This window comes from Phyllostomus discolor, chromosome 7 (assembly GCF_004126475.2).
Source record: "Phyllostomus discolor isolate MPI-MPIP mPhyDis1 chromosome 7, mPhyDis1.pri.v3, whole genome shotgun sequence".
Taxonomy (NCBI): Eukaryota; Metazoa; Chordata; class Mammalia; order Chiroptera; family Phyllostomidae; genus Phyllostomus; species Phyllostomus discolor.
In genome coordinates, this window is record NC_040909.2 from 55,463,363 (window position 1) to 55,481,357 (window position 17,995).

The 17,995-nt window shown below is 39.1% G+C and overlaps 1 protein-coding gene across 1 annotated transcript in view; it reads right to left on the reverse strand.

The window, feature by feature from the left end:
- Nucleotides 1-1,746: 1,746 nt before the first annotated feature.
- CADPS (calcium dependent secretion activator) overlaps nt 1,747-17,995 on the reverse strand; it is a 478,898-nt gene continuing 462,649 nt past the window's right edge. The window contains 4 exon segments of the mRNA XM_036030984.1: nt 1,747-2,936; nt 2,939-2,968; nt 6,184-6,228; nt 6,231-6,285. Coding sequence (XP_035886877.1) covers nt 2,788-2,936; nt 2,939-2,968; nt 6,184-6,228; nt 6,231-6,285 — 279 coding nt within the window. The 3' untranslated portion in view covers nt 1,747-2,787.

Sequence of the window (17,995 nt, forward strand, 5' to 3'; positions counted from 1 at the left end):
TTGATGCTATTAGAAATCAGGATAGTGGTTATCTTTGCGGAGTAAGGTGGTAGGCAACTGGGAAGGGGCCTGGGTATGGGTATGTCTGGGGCTGTTCATTATGTTCTATTTCTTGATCTGGTGGTTGCTTCACGAGTGTGTTCTGTGTGATAAATCACTGAACTGTATGCTTAGGATTTATGTACTCTTCTATATGTATATTACATTTGAATAGAAAATAATAAAAAGGAAAGAACAGAAAACTTGGGATTTTGTCCCAAAGGAATAAAAAGAAAGATGAAGATTCCAAAATGGTCTCCTTTTCAACTTTGAGTGTGTCAAGGATAACCTTGACTTAGCCTTGGACAGTTCTTTCTGGTCTCTTCTGATGTCACTTTGTCTTCACAGCCCTCTCTCCAGGGCGGCCACTCTGGGCCACTACTCACCAGCTGCCACTGTTAGGCTGCAATGAAGTATCCTTTTGAAGGTATTTTTTTTAAAAACCTTAGTTTTTGAGACAGTCTTTATGACTCATTCCTCTTTATGCCTTTTGGATCATGTTTGTTACCTAACTTACTCAATTAGCTTTCTCCCAGAGTACTTGAGCATGGTTTTGTTTGTTTGTTTGTTTTTAATTTTTCCATCTTCTATACATTAGGCAATGTTCCTTCTTTACTTTGCACATTTTTAATTGTTTGTAATTGTTGCAAGGAAATATGCTTCAGTTTCCAACTCAGAACATAATTCATACAAATACATTTGTAAAAATTTTTGCACACTGGTTTAACTTGGTGCATTCAGCAAAGATTTTTTACATCTGAATGCTATATTACCACCATTTCTATTATCAAGTCTATGTTGGAATCTCTGGGTTCATGTTTTAGGGAGAGTTGTGTCATGGTTGGGCAGATTACCTTACATTTTCTGACTTCAATTTTCTCATTTACAATCAGGATAATAACAGTCCTCTCCTCTTAAGGTTGTTATAAAATTTAAATAAAGTAATATGTGGCAGAATGTCTAGCATAGCAGAACTGCTCAATAATGGGAGTTATTCCTAAATCCCACCAAGGGCAGGTTTGTACTGCAGACACTGAGGATTAAACAAGAGTGGGACATGCTATTTAGAGGGCTATAGAGAGCAACTGGTGACCATTATACCTGATTCTACTAGAAAAAGTAGTCATTTCTCTAAAACCTCAGTCAGCCCCAGGAAAGGTCAGTATGATTTAATGACAGTCACAGATAAAACAGGTAAGGTGACACCTTGTTTGGATTTCTTTCAAACCTAGGTGATTATATTGCTGACAAAGATTGGGGAATGAGAGGAGTGCTCCATATCTTAGAGAATCTTGTAAAATGCTTTAACAAATATATAAGAATATATATAATTGGCACACACTTTGTTTGAATACAAACACTGCTTTTGAAGTGGTGCTTAAAAACAGTTTGTTGGCCTTCTCTTCATACAGGAGAAACATTTCTCTCGTTTACACTACTTTCTTGCTTAGCAAACCCTTATTTATCCTATAATGCAAGCATAATCTGCCCAACATGTCCAAATGCCCACAGATTCTGAATTAGTGGAGTCTTAAATCACGAAGTTTCAGGCTGTCTCTTGTGAAACAAGCTCAGAGAACTCCCCACTACAACAGTTGCAAAAGCACTCTAAGAAAATTACTCCTTCCCTCCTCTTTCCATCTTTCCTGCTTCATGTTTCAGTTCTGACTTTCAAAGGACACAAAGAAAAAAGACCAGAAAAAAGTATTCTTTGGACATTTGAATAGTTATTTATTGAGAAGCCACAGTTTTCCACACTTTCATAACTGTAGGCTTTATATAAGGCAAAAGCAAGATGGATCCACTACTTTACACAGAAAGAAATAGCTCTGCAGAGGACCCCAGCGTCGTGCAGTTACAGATCCAAGTGCAATGTACATGACAGATATAAAAATCAGTGTGGAACAAATAATTTAAATTATGGTTACAGTCTACTGAAGGAAATATCCATATCTTATTATAAACACATTTATAGTCTAGGGTTGTAATTTAAATATTCAGTTTTTTTACATACACTGTTATTGAAACATAAAAGCAAAATGTAACATGTACTAGGATAAACTCGGACAGAAGACAGTTGCTCTGAACTGTGCTTGATATCTAGAGTCATGATAGGATCATCCTTGCCATGGCAATTAAAAGGATCGATCCATTGGTATGTAGTCATCCTGTTTTGGTTAACTATAAGGATAAATAAAAGGATGGTTTAACAGGACACCAGGGGTTCATTTTTTAGTTTTAGGGGAACAGAGAGAACCAAAAGTTGGTTGTTGGAGGCTTGCCTTTTGTTTCTCAAAAACCAAAGCAGACCTATGTGTCTTAATTAAATTAATTTATTGTACTCATTTAAATAACTGGCATCCATATACACGAAAACAAAGAGGTAAAAGTACTTGGTGTACTTGCCCTCACATCCATTTACTGTCAATGCATACACAGCACGTTAATGAAGCATCATTTAACTTTGCTGGTAAAAGGGATACGCCTAGCGGTTGGACTATGATTCTCACAATCAGTATTTAAAGAATGGTGCTCTGTATTGCTGTAAACATATAGACAAGGATTGGGAAATGGTGGATTGGTAGGTCATTTGCTAATCTTGATACCACATAGCTAAAATGGCAATTGTGTGGGTAAACATCTCATGGGCATGATAGTTGACAGGAAATTCCCTAATGGGGTTAACTAACGGACTAAGGACATGCATTGATTACGGGATCCGTCCCACAGGACGCCGGCCCAAGCATTCTAATCATCCTCTTCGTCTTCCTCATCGCTGTCCTTCATGCTGATGCCCTGAAGACCTCCACCCTCACTCACGGATGCTGTGGCTTCCTCCACAGTGAGCCGGTTCCGGATGGTTTCATATGTCTTGCTGTTTAAGGTCGAGTCCAGACTCCTTGCAATCGGAAGTCCCTGTAGGTTTTCTAAGGAGGGAAGAGATGCAGTGATCAGGGAAATCTCATTTCCATGAAGGGGAGGGAAAGGATGAAAGCACGTGTGGGGCTGAGAACATTGGCCGTCAGCTAAGTGTCACTCGTCATGCCTGGTCAAATGAAAAGCCATCATGTTCAGATTTCCCTGGCACTGAAAACTGAGATTTGTTGATTGACAGAAAATGAGAAATTGTGACAGGATAAACTGTATTAGATGAGACAAAGCAAAGAACATAAGCTTGTGTTTATTCAGTTCCATAAAGGGAAGTGTTCCATAATTGTTTTGGTTGTTTTTTTTTGGGGGGGGGCAAAGGGGGGGGGGTGTCTGGTTCTTCCTCTTAGGTTATTAGAATATGATAGGCGGTATAAGGGGCTCTAAAATATAAATAATAGATCAAGTGATTACAGTATTTTGCAATTCCTGTTGCAGTCTGGTTTTTAGTATTTTTGAGGCTCATGATTGCATATCCCTCTGTCTCACTCACAAGACAGACATATGTATGTTGGTATCTGAAATGGATTAAGTGCAGCAATGATTGTGGGGAAGATGGAGCACTGAAGCCTCATCAGTATGTTGCAGGCATGTGACTCATCTCTGATCTCCTTGGGAAAGAAGTGTGTCTCTTCCGTTCACAACTTTGTGGTCTCAGGGAAGAAATCTGGCTCTTTTTCAGATGAATGGTTAGTATTACTGTACCACAGATTCTTTGTTCCTTCAGGCAATTTCTCTCGGATTTCCTTAGGTATCCCAGGGACTGTTTTTCTAGAAATCTCTTAGTGTTAATTGAACATGACCAGGAGCATCTGGCTGTTGTCTACTTCATAAAAATTTTATTGAAAGAGGTCTTTCTCTAACTACAACTTTTTCTCATCACACTGCATATCATTTTAGCTACCAGTTCTGCTGTTTATTTCTCCTATTGATGTGGGAAACTGGCTACATGGGCAAGACAAGGAATGTTAAGATACTTCATACCACTCCCAGTGGGATTTCCATTTCTTTGTAGTCTACCTAATGCAGTCATAGTGTCACCAGTCACACTGTCAACCTTTATTAAAGGTTCTGTGTTGTAATGACTGTAGAGTTAGTGAGTGCAGTCCAGCTCAGAAAGTCCAATCACATAGGGTTATTGATAGGATGACTTCATGTCCACTTTGCCAGTTATACCTGTTGTCCCAGCATGAGTTTTCATAGTACCTGCTTTCCCCCTTAAAAATAGTCTGGTTTTGACACTAAATTAAAAGCTCATTATAATTATAGATTGAGATGTAAGCTCTCCTAGGTAGCTACCTGAACTGTGTCTTCACCTTGAAGGGGAAGGCTAGGAGGTTGAGCAAAGGTAGGTATGGTGTATACCAGATACCCAAGTAGTTAACTTGATTTATTTTGTACTTTTCAATAAGTTGTTCTACTGACACTTCACATAATTGCTGCCAGATATGATGAGAGAAAGAAAGGTAGAAAGCATTTGAATATTCTCTCCTTCATTCAAATTCAGCTGGACTGTATCTTGTTACTTTTTAATCCTCCACCTTGTAATATAAAAGTAGGGGCTCAACTGACATTTGTCTTATGTTGGATGGATGACTAAATGCTGTTGAATAATGAATAACTGGATGAATACATGGAGTGGATGAAGGGGCAGGAAAGAAAGTCAATAATCTTTGGATATTTGCCTTGAAGAAGGAGACTCTGGGAAATGTACTTTGTAAAGAGGTGGTGAATTCCACCTTATCCTTCTGTGTTGTGGCTTTAGCTAAGCTGGACTCACTTTTGGCAAAAGTGAAGGGGTTTCTTTGGCTGTGATGTTTCTCTGTATCTTCCCTGTGATTCATATTGGTGGATTTTTTTTTTTTGGCAGAAGGCTAAGAATAAACCTCCCCTCTGACATATTTTTTTCTTAATATAATATTGTTAATTCCAACATTCTCAACATGGATGCGGAGATATTAGTAGTAGAAAGATATTTTAAAATATTAAAATTAATGTTTTATTTTCATGTTTATTCAGTAGGGGTCAAACAGAAATTCACCCAAAGAGTATTTATACCCAGAAAATGGAATTCAGGTGGTCAAGCAATAATGGCTAGTGAGCTTGCCTTAAGGAACTGAAATAAAAAACACGTGAAAATTAGTCTGGGTCCATAGTCCGAGTGTATATATTTCTTCTTTAGGAGCTGCAGTACAGTGCTGTCTGTAATGTTCCCTGGACAGATTCTCTGTAAGATCACATGCAGATGATAATAATTCTCCTTAATTACACTCAACAGATTAATAATTGGTTTAAGTGGGGTGGAGGACACCTTCGCTGAAATGGTGCTAATCCAATGGAGCCTAAGAAGTGGGGTGGGCAGGGGTAAGGTGGGGATAGCAGGGGCAGGAGGCAGTTTGGGCAAACTGTTAAGAAATGGAAATTCAGCTACATTTTATTGTTAAAATATTTTAAAGGAGATTTTGTGCTTTGAATGAGATTTTTGCATATAAATGTTTTAAAACCTGCTATGGAGAAGTATCAAATGGAAACTGAAATGATCAAAAACGTATTTACCTCCTTCTGTGATCTTATTATTTTATGTAAACCACTGAGATTTCACGCTGAAATAATTATCATTAGTCCACAGTGCACACACAAGAACAGGGGAAAGCTACTTTCAGGGTATGTTATCTCACCTTTGTGAGCCTTTACATTGGATTCTATACATGCATTGTCAGAGAAACGATTCCAATTAGCTATGAGGACAACTTGATTTGCATCCTGATCTCAGGACATATTTAGAAATAGTTGAAGGTAAATATTTCTATTGAATCAATTATGGCAAAATTTTATTTAATTAAACCACAAATGAAATTGGTAATTGATGTGATTAGCACAGTGGTACCAAAAGCCAGCCTTTGAAAGTATAATGCAAAGGGCACACAATGGCCCCTGTGCTATTTTTACACAGCAAATACATAAAGTATTTTTCCAGCCTTGATAAAGTATCAAATTATTTTTTATTAAATTTTCATTTGATGTCTGAGTAATAAACTAACCATGCATCCCAAAATCACTTCATAGGTTTTTCTTGCATGAGATACTGTTGTAGAAGTCACCTTGTTTTAAATGTAAACTCATTTTCTTTGTGTTTAGGAGGTTCTTCAGCTTGCCAATGAAATGTATTTCGGTAAGCTATTTGCAAAGAAGAATAATTATTTTTTCTTTTACCTTTTACCATCCTAATTAGTGTTTTCAACTGATAAATGTGAAGCTGTAGTCCATCCGGTCCGTCAACCAAGTGCAGATCACGTTCATGGAGCTGTTGTACCATTGCTGAAAAAAGAGACAAAAGTTCTCCAGCCAACACATCATGGAGAGTGTATAGAGCAGAGAGGGGACAGAACGCATCTGAGTGCCCTACCTTGTTCCAAGAGGAAATGAAATGGTTAAAAAGAATATGAGGGCATAGAGATCATGAACAATTATTGACATAAAATACAAGATGCCAGATCAGCCTAAAAGAGATGGGCTTGGACTTGGAAACTAAAATAGAGCTCCTCCACTATAGACATCTCACGTACCATCAATTCACAAAGATCAACTCTTTTGATTCTCCTTTTGTTGGTTAATTTCACTCAGTGGAGATTCAGGTCATTGTTTATTTACTAATGCCATTGTCTCACGTGCCCAGGAAGATGGGGCTTCTCCACTGAGCTAATTGATGTCACTTGCTGCTTATCTTTTGAAATATTCAGAACTTGTCTGTAAAGGACAATTCCAAGATTCATGGTTAGGAGCCTTAAAATTTAGAGCAAAGTCTACTTTCATTTTCCTTATTGGGATGTTTGGATAAAGACAATGAAGAAGAGTTTCTTTTTAATGGCCAAATTATACTCTGGGCATCTTATGTGCCCTTACGTTGGCTGTGCAATCTGTTTTAATCTTAACACAAAAAAATTATGGAAGATGAGAGAAAAAAAACATCTAGAAATGAGCTCATTTCAAGCTGTTGAAATCATACTTCCCCTTAAGGGGGTTAAATTTTGCTTCTTGTCTGTGAAAAATGCTTGAAGCTGTGTCACTTTAGACTGCCACCCCTGTGGTGCAGGAAGTCTCTGGTGCGGTATAATTTTGCAGTACTGCTCATATATTCATAAATCTCACTCGGAGACATATGAACAGTGTTATGAAGTGTCAGTATGAAAAAAAATCTAATCTTTTAAACTTCACCAGGTTTCATTACGCATTGCCGCTTATACCAAACAATTTACAAATAAGATGAAAAGGTGTGGATGGACCTATATATTTATTTATAGGGCATCTATATGAACTGGGCACAGAAGAGATGTAAAAAAAAAGAGTGGTTAGAGCATTGAGACGATGCATATTCTCATGCTAACCAACACACACATACACACAGCACACATGTATACACACACATTGCACACCAGGATTTGAAAGCATAAATAAAAACATGTTTTTGATGGTAACTCCACCCCTTCTCACCGAAAGATCATCCAAAATCAGTTTATGCCTAACACTCACAGTTTTTCCGAAGGCTTGTTTCTGACTTAATTTCTTTTAAAAAAATTAATTTGGGTTTTTACTTGCAAGGTAGAACTGCCAAGTTTCACCTTGCAAGAAACGACGGAGTCTCAGCCATGGCGTTCAGAAGCCCTCTTTGAAATCTTTCATTTTAGGCTCCTTCCTCATCAAAGCCAACTGTGGCTCTTCCTTGGAGCCCAGCCGCAAACAGAGACCACATACCTCAATCAAGGCAGCACTGCAGCCTCACAGCCAACTTCTGCTCTTTTAAAGATCATGGAGGCGAAACTGTCAGTTTAGGAGCCTTCTGTCCCTCCCCAGAGAGCAGGCGTTGGGGGTGGAGATTTTTTCCTTGAGATTTGCAGTAAACTCCATGGAGGGGGGTGGTTTGACAGGTCAAGCTGCTTTAGGCATGGACAGGTTTTCCCCTCCAGGAGTGAGAACATTTTACTGAAACTTTTCTTTGGGGGGGGGGGTAGTGATTATTGGGGGTGTTTTGTCACCTCCTGCATTGGGATTCTGGAGCTTGTGCTGTCACTGTGTCTGGGTTTGTTAAGAAGGGGTCCGGGGACTGGAATATTACTAGGTCACTGGTGTTTCTTCAGCTTTACCTTACTCAGCAGCTGGGGCTGCTCTTGTGTTCACCCTAGGCCTCAAATTCTACATTTACTGGCTGTATCTGGCATGCAACTGGGGGCTCAGATAACCTATTTTGAAAGTTATGAGTAGGCCTCCCCTCCTGTCCCCCAGGTCCCAGAGATGGAAGATGTCCTTCAAGGAACCTGGATGATCTCCTGGCCAAACCTACAAGCCCCGGGCCTCATGATGTGTGCATCTCAGGGACACAAAGAGGAATGTAACACCCTGGCTTCTAGGCAGAGGCGGCATTTTGCTTTGGCTGTGACAACAGGCAAACCGGTGCTGGCTTCGATCACTGCCAGCAAGCCTTGTGCAACATGCCTTTTTCTCTTTGCTGAGAGATGTGCCACCTTCCGGGGGAAAAACCGACCCCCACCCCTGTTTATATGAGTAGTTCTCATTCTTGCAAATGGCATCAGAGTAGTAAAACATAAAAACAAAGAGGAAGAACACCATCAGGACTCTTTCTCTGCTGCTGAAAGGGCAGAGGGGTAGGCAATGCAGATTGCAATGGATCAGTATATCACACTTACAGATTCCCACCCCAGGAGAACAAGAAAGCCCTGGAACATCAATTCCTCCTGGATCTCACATCTAGCAAAAGAAGTGTAAAAAATGTATGATGCCCCATTGGCTACACATTTAAAGAGGCAAAAGGGAGAAGTCGCTCCTTTCTAAACCTTATGCTCAGGAGATGAAATTGGCGGCACTTTTGGACGCAGCACAGCGTTAACTTGGTTTTCCAGAAATGAGCTTAAAGGCATTTGGATGTCAGAGAAAGCAGGAGTCACTGCCTTCTAGAACTTTAAAATGGTAGAGGTGAAAGTGATCTTTCATATTATCCTTTGTAGTGGAGAAGACAAAGGCCATAGAGAGGTGATGTCACTTACCCAAGGTCACACAGCTAGTGACCCCAGCTCTCCAGGATTAAGCCCTGGACTGAAATAGCTGATCATTTTATCACTCCTCTTTAGGAGGCTATAATAATAGCATACTTTCATCACAGATATCCTGTGCATCTCTTCCCAACTCCACATTCAGAGTAGCACATTGACAGGCAGAAATAGGCCATAGTGGGAATTTTTACACCATAGAAATTGGCTAACACCACAAAGCAGGGCACCCTCCCTCCCAGAAAGCCAGTTGTTAAACATTTATCATCAGGCTACTGGGTTTCTGGGTTGTTCCTGTGTTTCCTGGTGCTGTTTACAAGGCTTTAATCAGGTTTGCTTTAAGTTGAGATTGTGGTTAACACAGCAGATTTAGGATTCTTCAAAAGTAGAAATTAATAAAACATTTTTAGTTTTCCCCATTTTGTTTTCTCCGTGGTTCTGATATGCCTTTTCCAGAGATATTCTAAAACCTGGGCAGTAAAATTTTGGTTAAATATTCTTTAAACTCTTAGGAATAAAAAAATGTGAACTGATGATATGTAATAGGTATTTAAGTGTAATCATGACTCCTTCGCTGCCTGCCCTTAATTCAGGAATATTAATTGGAAACTTCTTAAGTAAGGTTATTTTAATGTTAAAAGGCACTGGAGAAATAAAATCCCCAGTTCCCTGGACACCTCTAAAGTATGCCTTCTGGGGATAATTCTAAAGGGTTTTATAGTTGGAACCAAAAAGAATGCCCATCATAGCTGTGGCCTGAAGGACAATAGGGCCCTTGGAAAGTTGAGGACTTCTCCAGTAGCCACAATCAGTTCTGAAGGCTCTAAGAGGAGCTGGAAGGCTGATCTAAAACTTTGCTATTTAATTCTTCTTTCTTCCATTCTACAATGTAGTCATTAAGAGCATAGACCTTACCTGCCTTTTGCTTGGGTTTGAGATCTTGGATAGGTTACTTATATTTTCAGAGACTTAGTTTCCTGATTTAAAAAATGGGGATTAGCTGGCCTTTCATAGGCTTTTCCATGACTTAATGAAGTAAGGTGGGTAAATCTCCTATCACAGCACATGATAAGGCTTCAGTAAATGTTTCCTCCATGAACACCACCATCATCACCATTGCCATTACCTCCCTCCTCTTCTCTCACCTTCCCTTCCTCATTCCCCAAGGATACCAGGAGACAAGGGAGAAAACAGAGCAAGTGACCAGAAGAGCCACGTGGTGGAGGAGGAAATGACTCCTAACTGAGTATCTCTGGAATTGGATGTATCAGTCTTAAAGGACATTAAGCAATGCAAATTCTGTTGTAAACTTGTTTTGTGGTAGATCATCAACAAAACCTACAAAACCATCCTAGGAGAATTTTAAAGCATAGTTTAAACTATCCTGACCTAGATTTAAATATTGGATTAAAAGGATTTAGACAAACAATGAATGATTTCTCAAACCCTGCATGGGTAAATTACAGCTTCATCTTGGGTTACCCCCATTAGGGGGGTAAGCTCAAGCAAGCTACTTAACACCCTGACTCTCACTTTCATTTTGGGGTTAATACCAGTACCTACTTCACAGGATTACTGTAGGCATTAAAAGAGAAAATTGCTTTATGTGAAGTGCCTAGCAGCGTGATGGTCACATAGTAAGTACTCAATAAAATTTAGCCACTTTTGTTATTATTATACCCAGAAATATAACAGACATAAGTACTTTCAATATACAACAAAATAAATTTTCTTGATTTATATCTAATAGAAGCTTAGGTAACTAATATGCAGATATATTCAAGTCACAGATTCTGCCCTGCAAACACACAAGCTTCACACAGAGCAATCCTCACACACAACACATCTCTTCTACAATATCAAGGTTCACTATAACCAGGATTAGAGTGAAGTAAGTGAAGCAGGATTTTGCAAGTGCAAGATTGGATACTATCTTTAATTAATATTGTGATATTTTGTTCATCATGGATTTTTGCCATTCATTCAGATTTTTAAAATACTATGTTAAAATATTATTTTTCTTGACTACTGTATTTCTTGAAACTGAGAGGTTCCAAAATTTTGCAACTGAGAAGTGACTCATGTTCTTCTCCCTAATCCCTACCCTTGAGTTCACTGTTCCCTTGGAAACTTTATCTAGTGGAAAGGCGGAAAGGTTGACAGATAAGATAAAAAATTTGCATCTCATTGGACAATATGGAGTTCACAGAAAATGGACTTTCACTTAGATTTGGACGATCCCTAATCAACAAGATGGAACATTACTACAGTGGTCATGGCCACCTCCACCTAGATGAGTCGAAATGCCAGACTCCCATCCTGATGCTAATTTGATGTCCTAAAGAGACCTTACTGTTAATGATTCATTTGTGTTCAGTGCAAGCCACATATCACCCATGAGTGGCATTGGAAACAAGGAATAGAGGCTGAAAGGAAGTAGAACTATTCACTGTGCTTCCCTACTCAGCAATCACGAGGGTAACTTACCCCTTAGCTTAGGAAACCCTAGTTAGACCAGACCATTCTATAAGATTACAGTATACTGTTTTATACAAAGTGCTATTTCACACAAGGTTCCTAATACACACACATGCCCCACACAGTTAATAAAAATAGCTACCAAGTTATTGAATACTGAGTCCTTACAATTTGTAGACACTATGCAGAGCATTCTACAAGCATTACATAGGTTAATTATCAAGCTGGCCTCTTAAGAGGTTGACACTATTAACAGCTCCGTAAAAAGGGAGGCATAGATAAGTTAAATAAGTAATGGTTTATATAGAAACAGCTCTAGTTCTCAAAGTTTCCTCAGCAAAGTCACTCAGCTCAGAACTTCTCAAAGAAAAAGTGTGTGGGTAGGAGAATGCTGTAGAACATGTCTCAGAGCCTAAGTTCAGTGGTATTGAAAAGATTCTATTTTTTATGGGCTTAGAAAGTCACTAAGCCCAGTGTGGGGAGTGAAGGGGATTCCCATGGAAAAACACTCAAGTGTTAAAGAACTGATGGCTGAGAGTCAACCATTACTGACTCTTAAGGGATGTGATTAGAAAAAGTAGGATGAGGGATGCTATTTTGTAGTTAAAATCAACATATTTCTTCTTCTCCCCTGTAGCCCTGCCTGGCTTTCTATTTTTTTGGGTTGGTAACTCAGCATTTACTACTGAGAAAAGGTTGTGGGTGCTTTGAGTTTTCAAGAAGAAATATGATTAGAACAGTTGCCTTTATCACAATGGATTGAATTTACCTAACAGAGTTTTGGAGATAAAAAAAGTTCTAACATTGATAAAAATTTCAGTTTCTGAAATTATACATCATAAGCTTTAAAATTATCAGTGAATAGGGAGAAAAAAATAGAGTCTTGGGAAAATTTAGTTTCATGTAAAATTAAAGAAGATGTCATCAATGTGTACTATAAGAAACAATTTTAGACTAAATCTAATGAAAGTAGTCTAGTGCATAACTCAGTTCTTTCTGTGTTGCTTTTTTCTCTAAAGAACAATTTTTTGAAGTGAGACATACATTCCATAGTGTATCACTTTTAGGAAAACACCTGCACACATACACATACTCCCAATAAGACATGTTGGCCCATGCTTATAAACGAGGGCAATATTAGACCAATATCATAAAAATGAGCTCTTTTAGAAATTATGGTATTTTTTTTTTTACCATAAGGACCAATAATTATACCATGCAACACACTTTTTTTTTATTAAAAACTTGTGACTCAGTTCAATATAACTTAACCATGCATGGGTTGAAATTCACAAAGATATAAGTTCTCTTGTTAGTTCATTTCTAAATATGTATGTCCTTTGAAACTGGCATGTTCAAGGCATATATGCCAAGCAGAACAAGCACTAAATGCCTGTAGAGTTCATTTCTAAACTCTAAACAGGTGAGTCTTTATTATCACCTGTAGTCTCACTTCACAGATGAGGAAACTGAGACTCAGAGAAGCAAAGTGGTCTAGCAGCTAGCAAGAGGTGGAGCCTGGACTCAAGAGCTGAGAGGCAGTGCAGCCTAGTGGCTTAAAGAATGAACTTGAATCGGGACTCTCCTGTGTTTGAATCTTCATAAAACCCTTAACCTCTCTGGTCTCACTTTTCTTATCTGTTAAATGGGATTAATTAAGAACTACTAAGGGTTCTTGTGGGGATTAAATGAGTTACTATTTGTGGAGTGTTTACAACAGTGCTAGGCATATGCCAGCTATAATTATCTGAACCACACTATCCCATCCTGTGTCATGAATAAGAAAACACATCTTCCAAAGTATGAGTTATTCAGGGTTGTGCAAAGGTCTGAGCAGCTTCTATTCTTCTGAAAATGTTTGAGCAAACAGGCGATTTGTAACCTTTGGGTAATCAACCTGTATTTCTGGACTGAAAAAACACAGTGAATGCTGGAGGGGTTTTATCTATTCTTTGGAAAGTACCCTTTCTCCAACCCAGCATAGCCACACTTCAGAAAAATTGCCTCATCACCTTGCCTAGAGTGTTTAAGGAAGAAAGGACATTTTGTTTGTTGGCAAGGAGTCAAAGAGGAAGATAATACTTTGACCACACCCATGTGACTAAGTTCTTCACTTTGCTTTTTGTGACCAAAGTGAGTTATAATTAGGAAAAAAACCCACAACCTATTTCAATTGCTATATTGAAATACTGTAATGAAATCTTTTACGTTTGAAGCTTTCAATGCATATTTCTTCCTTACAATTTGGGTAATTTAAGATCATGTGAAAAGCACCATCCAGGGTTTTTTTATACTACTACCAAAGTACCATAGCTTCGTTCAACCAAGCTGCAATTCCACAGCCAGGTCTCTCAGGTCTAAGTGCTGCCAGAATTATAGTTGTATTCAGTGTTCTAATTCAGACTCAGAGAGGGTGTGAGTAAGGAACCCGGGCATGTTCAAGTTATCTATACCAAGTGGGAAAAGCACTGAAGGAGTGCATGCAAATTTCAGGATTTGTCAAAGCTTCCCAAAGGGCTTATCTAAAAGGGTGTATCATCTGAGTGCTTTTAAAAATGAGTACATAGTTGAAATATACAATCTTCTGCCTTATTTGATTTACCAAAACAACTGCTCCTAGAAATGGGTATTTCCCAGTCACAGCTTCGGGACGCTCAGCTAAGAGCACAAAGACACCAAAAATAACCAGAACTAAAATAAGTGGATAGAGATAATCAGAATGACCTTCTAGGTTGAGCCAAATGTTTTTTACAGTTGAGGGAGGTTTTTTTTTTTTTTTCCCAACATCTGTAATTCTTTAAGCGCCTAAAACCCCATATCTTAGAAGTCTTTGCAAAACTATCCTACTGCTGTGGCTCTTCAAGGTTCTAAACTCTGGATTGCATCCCCTGAAAGTAATGCAATCCAGACTGCTGGATAAGGCAGGGGCCCCTTGTGGAAAACTTTGGTGCTGGAGACTAGAGTTATCTATAACCTGGAGCTGAGATTATTCAGCTATGCTTTTGCCTTTAGCATCTTCTTCTTAGGGAGAGACAGAGCAAACAAAATACAACTTTTTAAAACTTGATTTAAATTGTTACTGCTTGACATTTTTGCTTCTTCTGCAGGAACATGTATAGAATTTAGCATTTAGGAGCAATATTATTTGAACCTCTTTAGAAAGGGCCCAAGTAATACTTGAATATTCTTTTACTAAAATAAGTAGTTATCTATTCAGTACCAAATTACAACTTTCTAAACCTGAAATGCAGAGAAATACCAAACAACAAGTGTTTTAGTATTGAGATTTCATATGAATGATCAAAATGATGAATCCATACTTAAACTCCTGACCTGATGCACTGCAGTATTCTAACCCAAGTCAGTCTTATGACTATTAGTTGCCTGTGGAAAAATATAAGAGAAGTAACAGTACTAAACGGCCCTTTCTGAAAGCAAATCAAGCAGGAAAGATTAATTCAAAGCTAAGCTCCTGGGAGTCCCTCTCTGGAAGACACATTCTTTGTTTTTTTAAATGGTTTGATTAACTTGTTGGCAGTCTTAGTAAGCTATCCAAGCTAACCAAAGGCAGACTAGAAACTGGTCTATTGCCTCTGCATTGAACAGACTGTATGAAACCCAACAAGTTCTAAATGCCCAATCCCATGTTTCAATATAGTAAGTGGTTATCTGTAAGGAGATATGATGGTCTCTGAAAGGCTTTCTTTCCTAATACTTTCCAGTATTTACTGTTGGAAGCAGTGTACCATCTCTCAATGAGAAAACTAAGTCAAAAATCAACTCATAGATATTTACCTAAGGACAGGAAGGTACTAATATTTTCTAAAGCAGAAGCACAAAAGTGAATATTCAATTGTGAATGTTATATCAACTCAAACGCTGACACAACACTTCCACCATTTCCACAACCCAAGTAAGTGTTATTATAAGAAGACAGAGATCCAGCTTTTGAGTATTGCCTCAAAAGAAATTGAAAGCAGTATCTTGAAGAGGCATTTGCACATCCATAGTCATAACAGCACTATTTATAATAGCCAAAAGGCGGAAGCCACATAAGTGTCCATTGGCAGATGGATGGATAAACAAAAGGTGCTATATACACACAATGGAGTATTATTCAGCCTTAAAAAGGAAGAAACTACTGTCATATGCAACATGGAGTAAACTTAAGGATAGTATTCCAGTGATCAAAAGGCAAATATAGCATGATTCCACTTATATGAGGCATCTGGAATAATCAAATTCAGAGAAACAGAAAATAGAAAGGTGGTTGCCAAGGCCTAGGGTGCAGAACATGGGAGTTCTTGTTGAATGGGCACAGTGTTTCAGTTTTGCATGATGAAAAGGGTTCTGGAGATTGGTTGCACAACAGTGTAAATATACTAAACACTACTGAAGCGTATGCTTTGAAATGGTTAACATGTTAAATTTTATGTTTACTTTACCACAGTTAAAAAAAACAGGAAATGAAAAAATCACTTTCCATACTGGAAAGGAAATTTTCTTAAGAAATCTCGGTTATGTAGCAATGTACATATTCTAATCTGGAAACACAACTGTGTTTCACAAAATGCCAAAAAATTCATTTTAAAATGAACATGGGAATTTTCTTTAATAGCAAGACTGATACAATTTCTCAGGGCCGAATTTTGAGACTGAAGAACAAAGAACAAATCTGGTAGCATTTGCTCAGTCATTTATTTGGTTTATTTAAAACATTCCACAGGGCCAACATTTCTAAATCTGTGAAATAGAATTAAATGAAACCCAAAGATGAGGACTGAGAATCTTTATAGAGAATTAGGCCCAAACAACAAAGAGGACGCATTTTTCACACTGTGTGACACATTACCTTATGTTTTCACAGAGACTGGCCCTCACTGGCCCCCATCCTTGATAGTCCAAGCACAGATTTGATCAGGCAGCCCTCAGCCATGACACCCCTGTTTCTCTGCTCAAAAGAGCAGCAGCTCCCTACCCAGGATTATTCCTACCACCACAGACTTATTAAGGTTTGAAATATATGTTCAGGAAGCCCTTATTTTAAGAAACCATTAAGGAGAATTAGGCTAATAAGGTGAGGCAGGCAAAGCTTTTGCCCTTTTGCTGAGAAATAACTCCTACGTGGAGCAGTTATACTAATAAAATCAAGTATTTCTTGAATGTTTTGAAATGATCTTTGCACCCAGCTTGGCAATTAACACTGCCCCACGGAGGGACATTTACTACCCAGGCTAAGGGGGATTAATCCCCATGTTCACTTCACCTATGTCTTCCTTCAGGGAAAATACAGAATGAGGCTTTGGGCAGGAGACAGAATTTTTCCCTGGGAATTTCACAGGATGTTTAATTCCCTTGCCACCTCAGAGGGTGACAAAGTGCACAGGAAGGACTGGGTGCTCCCTGCCAGGCCCAAATAGAGACCTAGGCCAAGAATTTTCTTGGGCCTACCTGTTCTTGACCTTGAGGAAGGTTAGAAAGGTGTTTCTTCAGGTGGGCCTTGTCTCCTGAGGGGCTTTTCTCTGCTAGCCCCAACCCCACTCTCCTCCTCACAGTAGCTATTCATGGGCTTTCAAGTGGGCCAGCGGCAATAGATCTGCCACCTCCATGCCTGGGCAGGAAGTGACCTCTGGGCAAAAGGGGGGCGCGGACCCTCCTGTCGACATTTTGTCTCCTTGAAAACACCCCAGCTGGTGGCCCGAGGAACAGACTTAATTTCTTTTCATTCTCTGCCCACCCTCCTCACCCCATACATCTTTCCCCTTTTCTCTAGATGCAAACATACAACATGTAACATAAAGTTGCCGAAATAGCAATCTTGTCTCTGAATATATAAATTGCAAAAATTGATATGAATAAATCTGCAAGTAGCACACTGATTGTGGCACATTTTATCAAAAAACGGTGCTCGGGTGGTGGTGGCTGGGGAGGGGGTGGTGTCATTACACGTACAGAAAAACATCTGCAAACTCCCAGTTTCTTTACTTAGAACTGAATGGAGGCATGACCTCCTGTTCCTTGCCATGAACTCTGAGTTCACACTCATATTTTACATGTTACAGGAAGCCACAGCTCGCCCCAGGGGTGCTGCAAACAGACACGCAGAAGCCAGATGCAGCTCCCTCCCCATGCTCCTTAATGCACCTGAAGAAGCCGGCAACTCGACATTCAAAAGCTGACATGCTCACAGCTTAAGGTCACTTCAGATTTTGTAAAGAGGAGGACAAAACCAGGAATGCTTCTAGGGCTGGGCTGTCAGCGGGGAGGCGGAGGGATTACAAGAAACCTGTGACTCTGCCTCTTTCTGCCTTTGCTGGTAGTTTTTTTTGTGTGTGAACAAGTGCCATACAACAGATTGAGCCTCGTATAAAGGCCTGAGACTGTGCAAGGGCTCCCCGCTGGGCCTCAGCTGTGCTTGCAATTAGCAATAGGCACGGAGTGATTATTGTTGGGGTAGTGGATGGCAATGCGAAGTGACAAGTTTTATG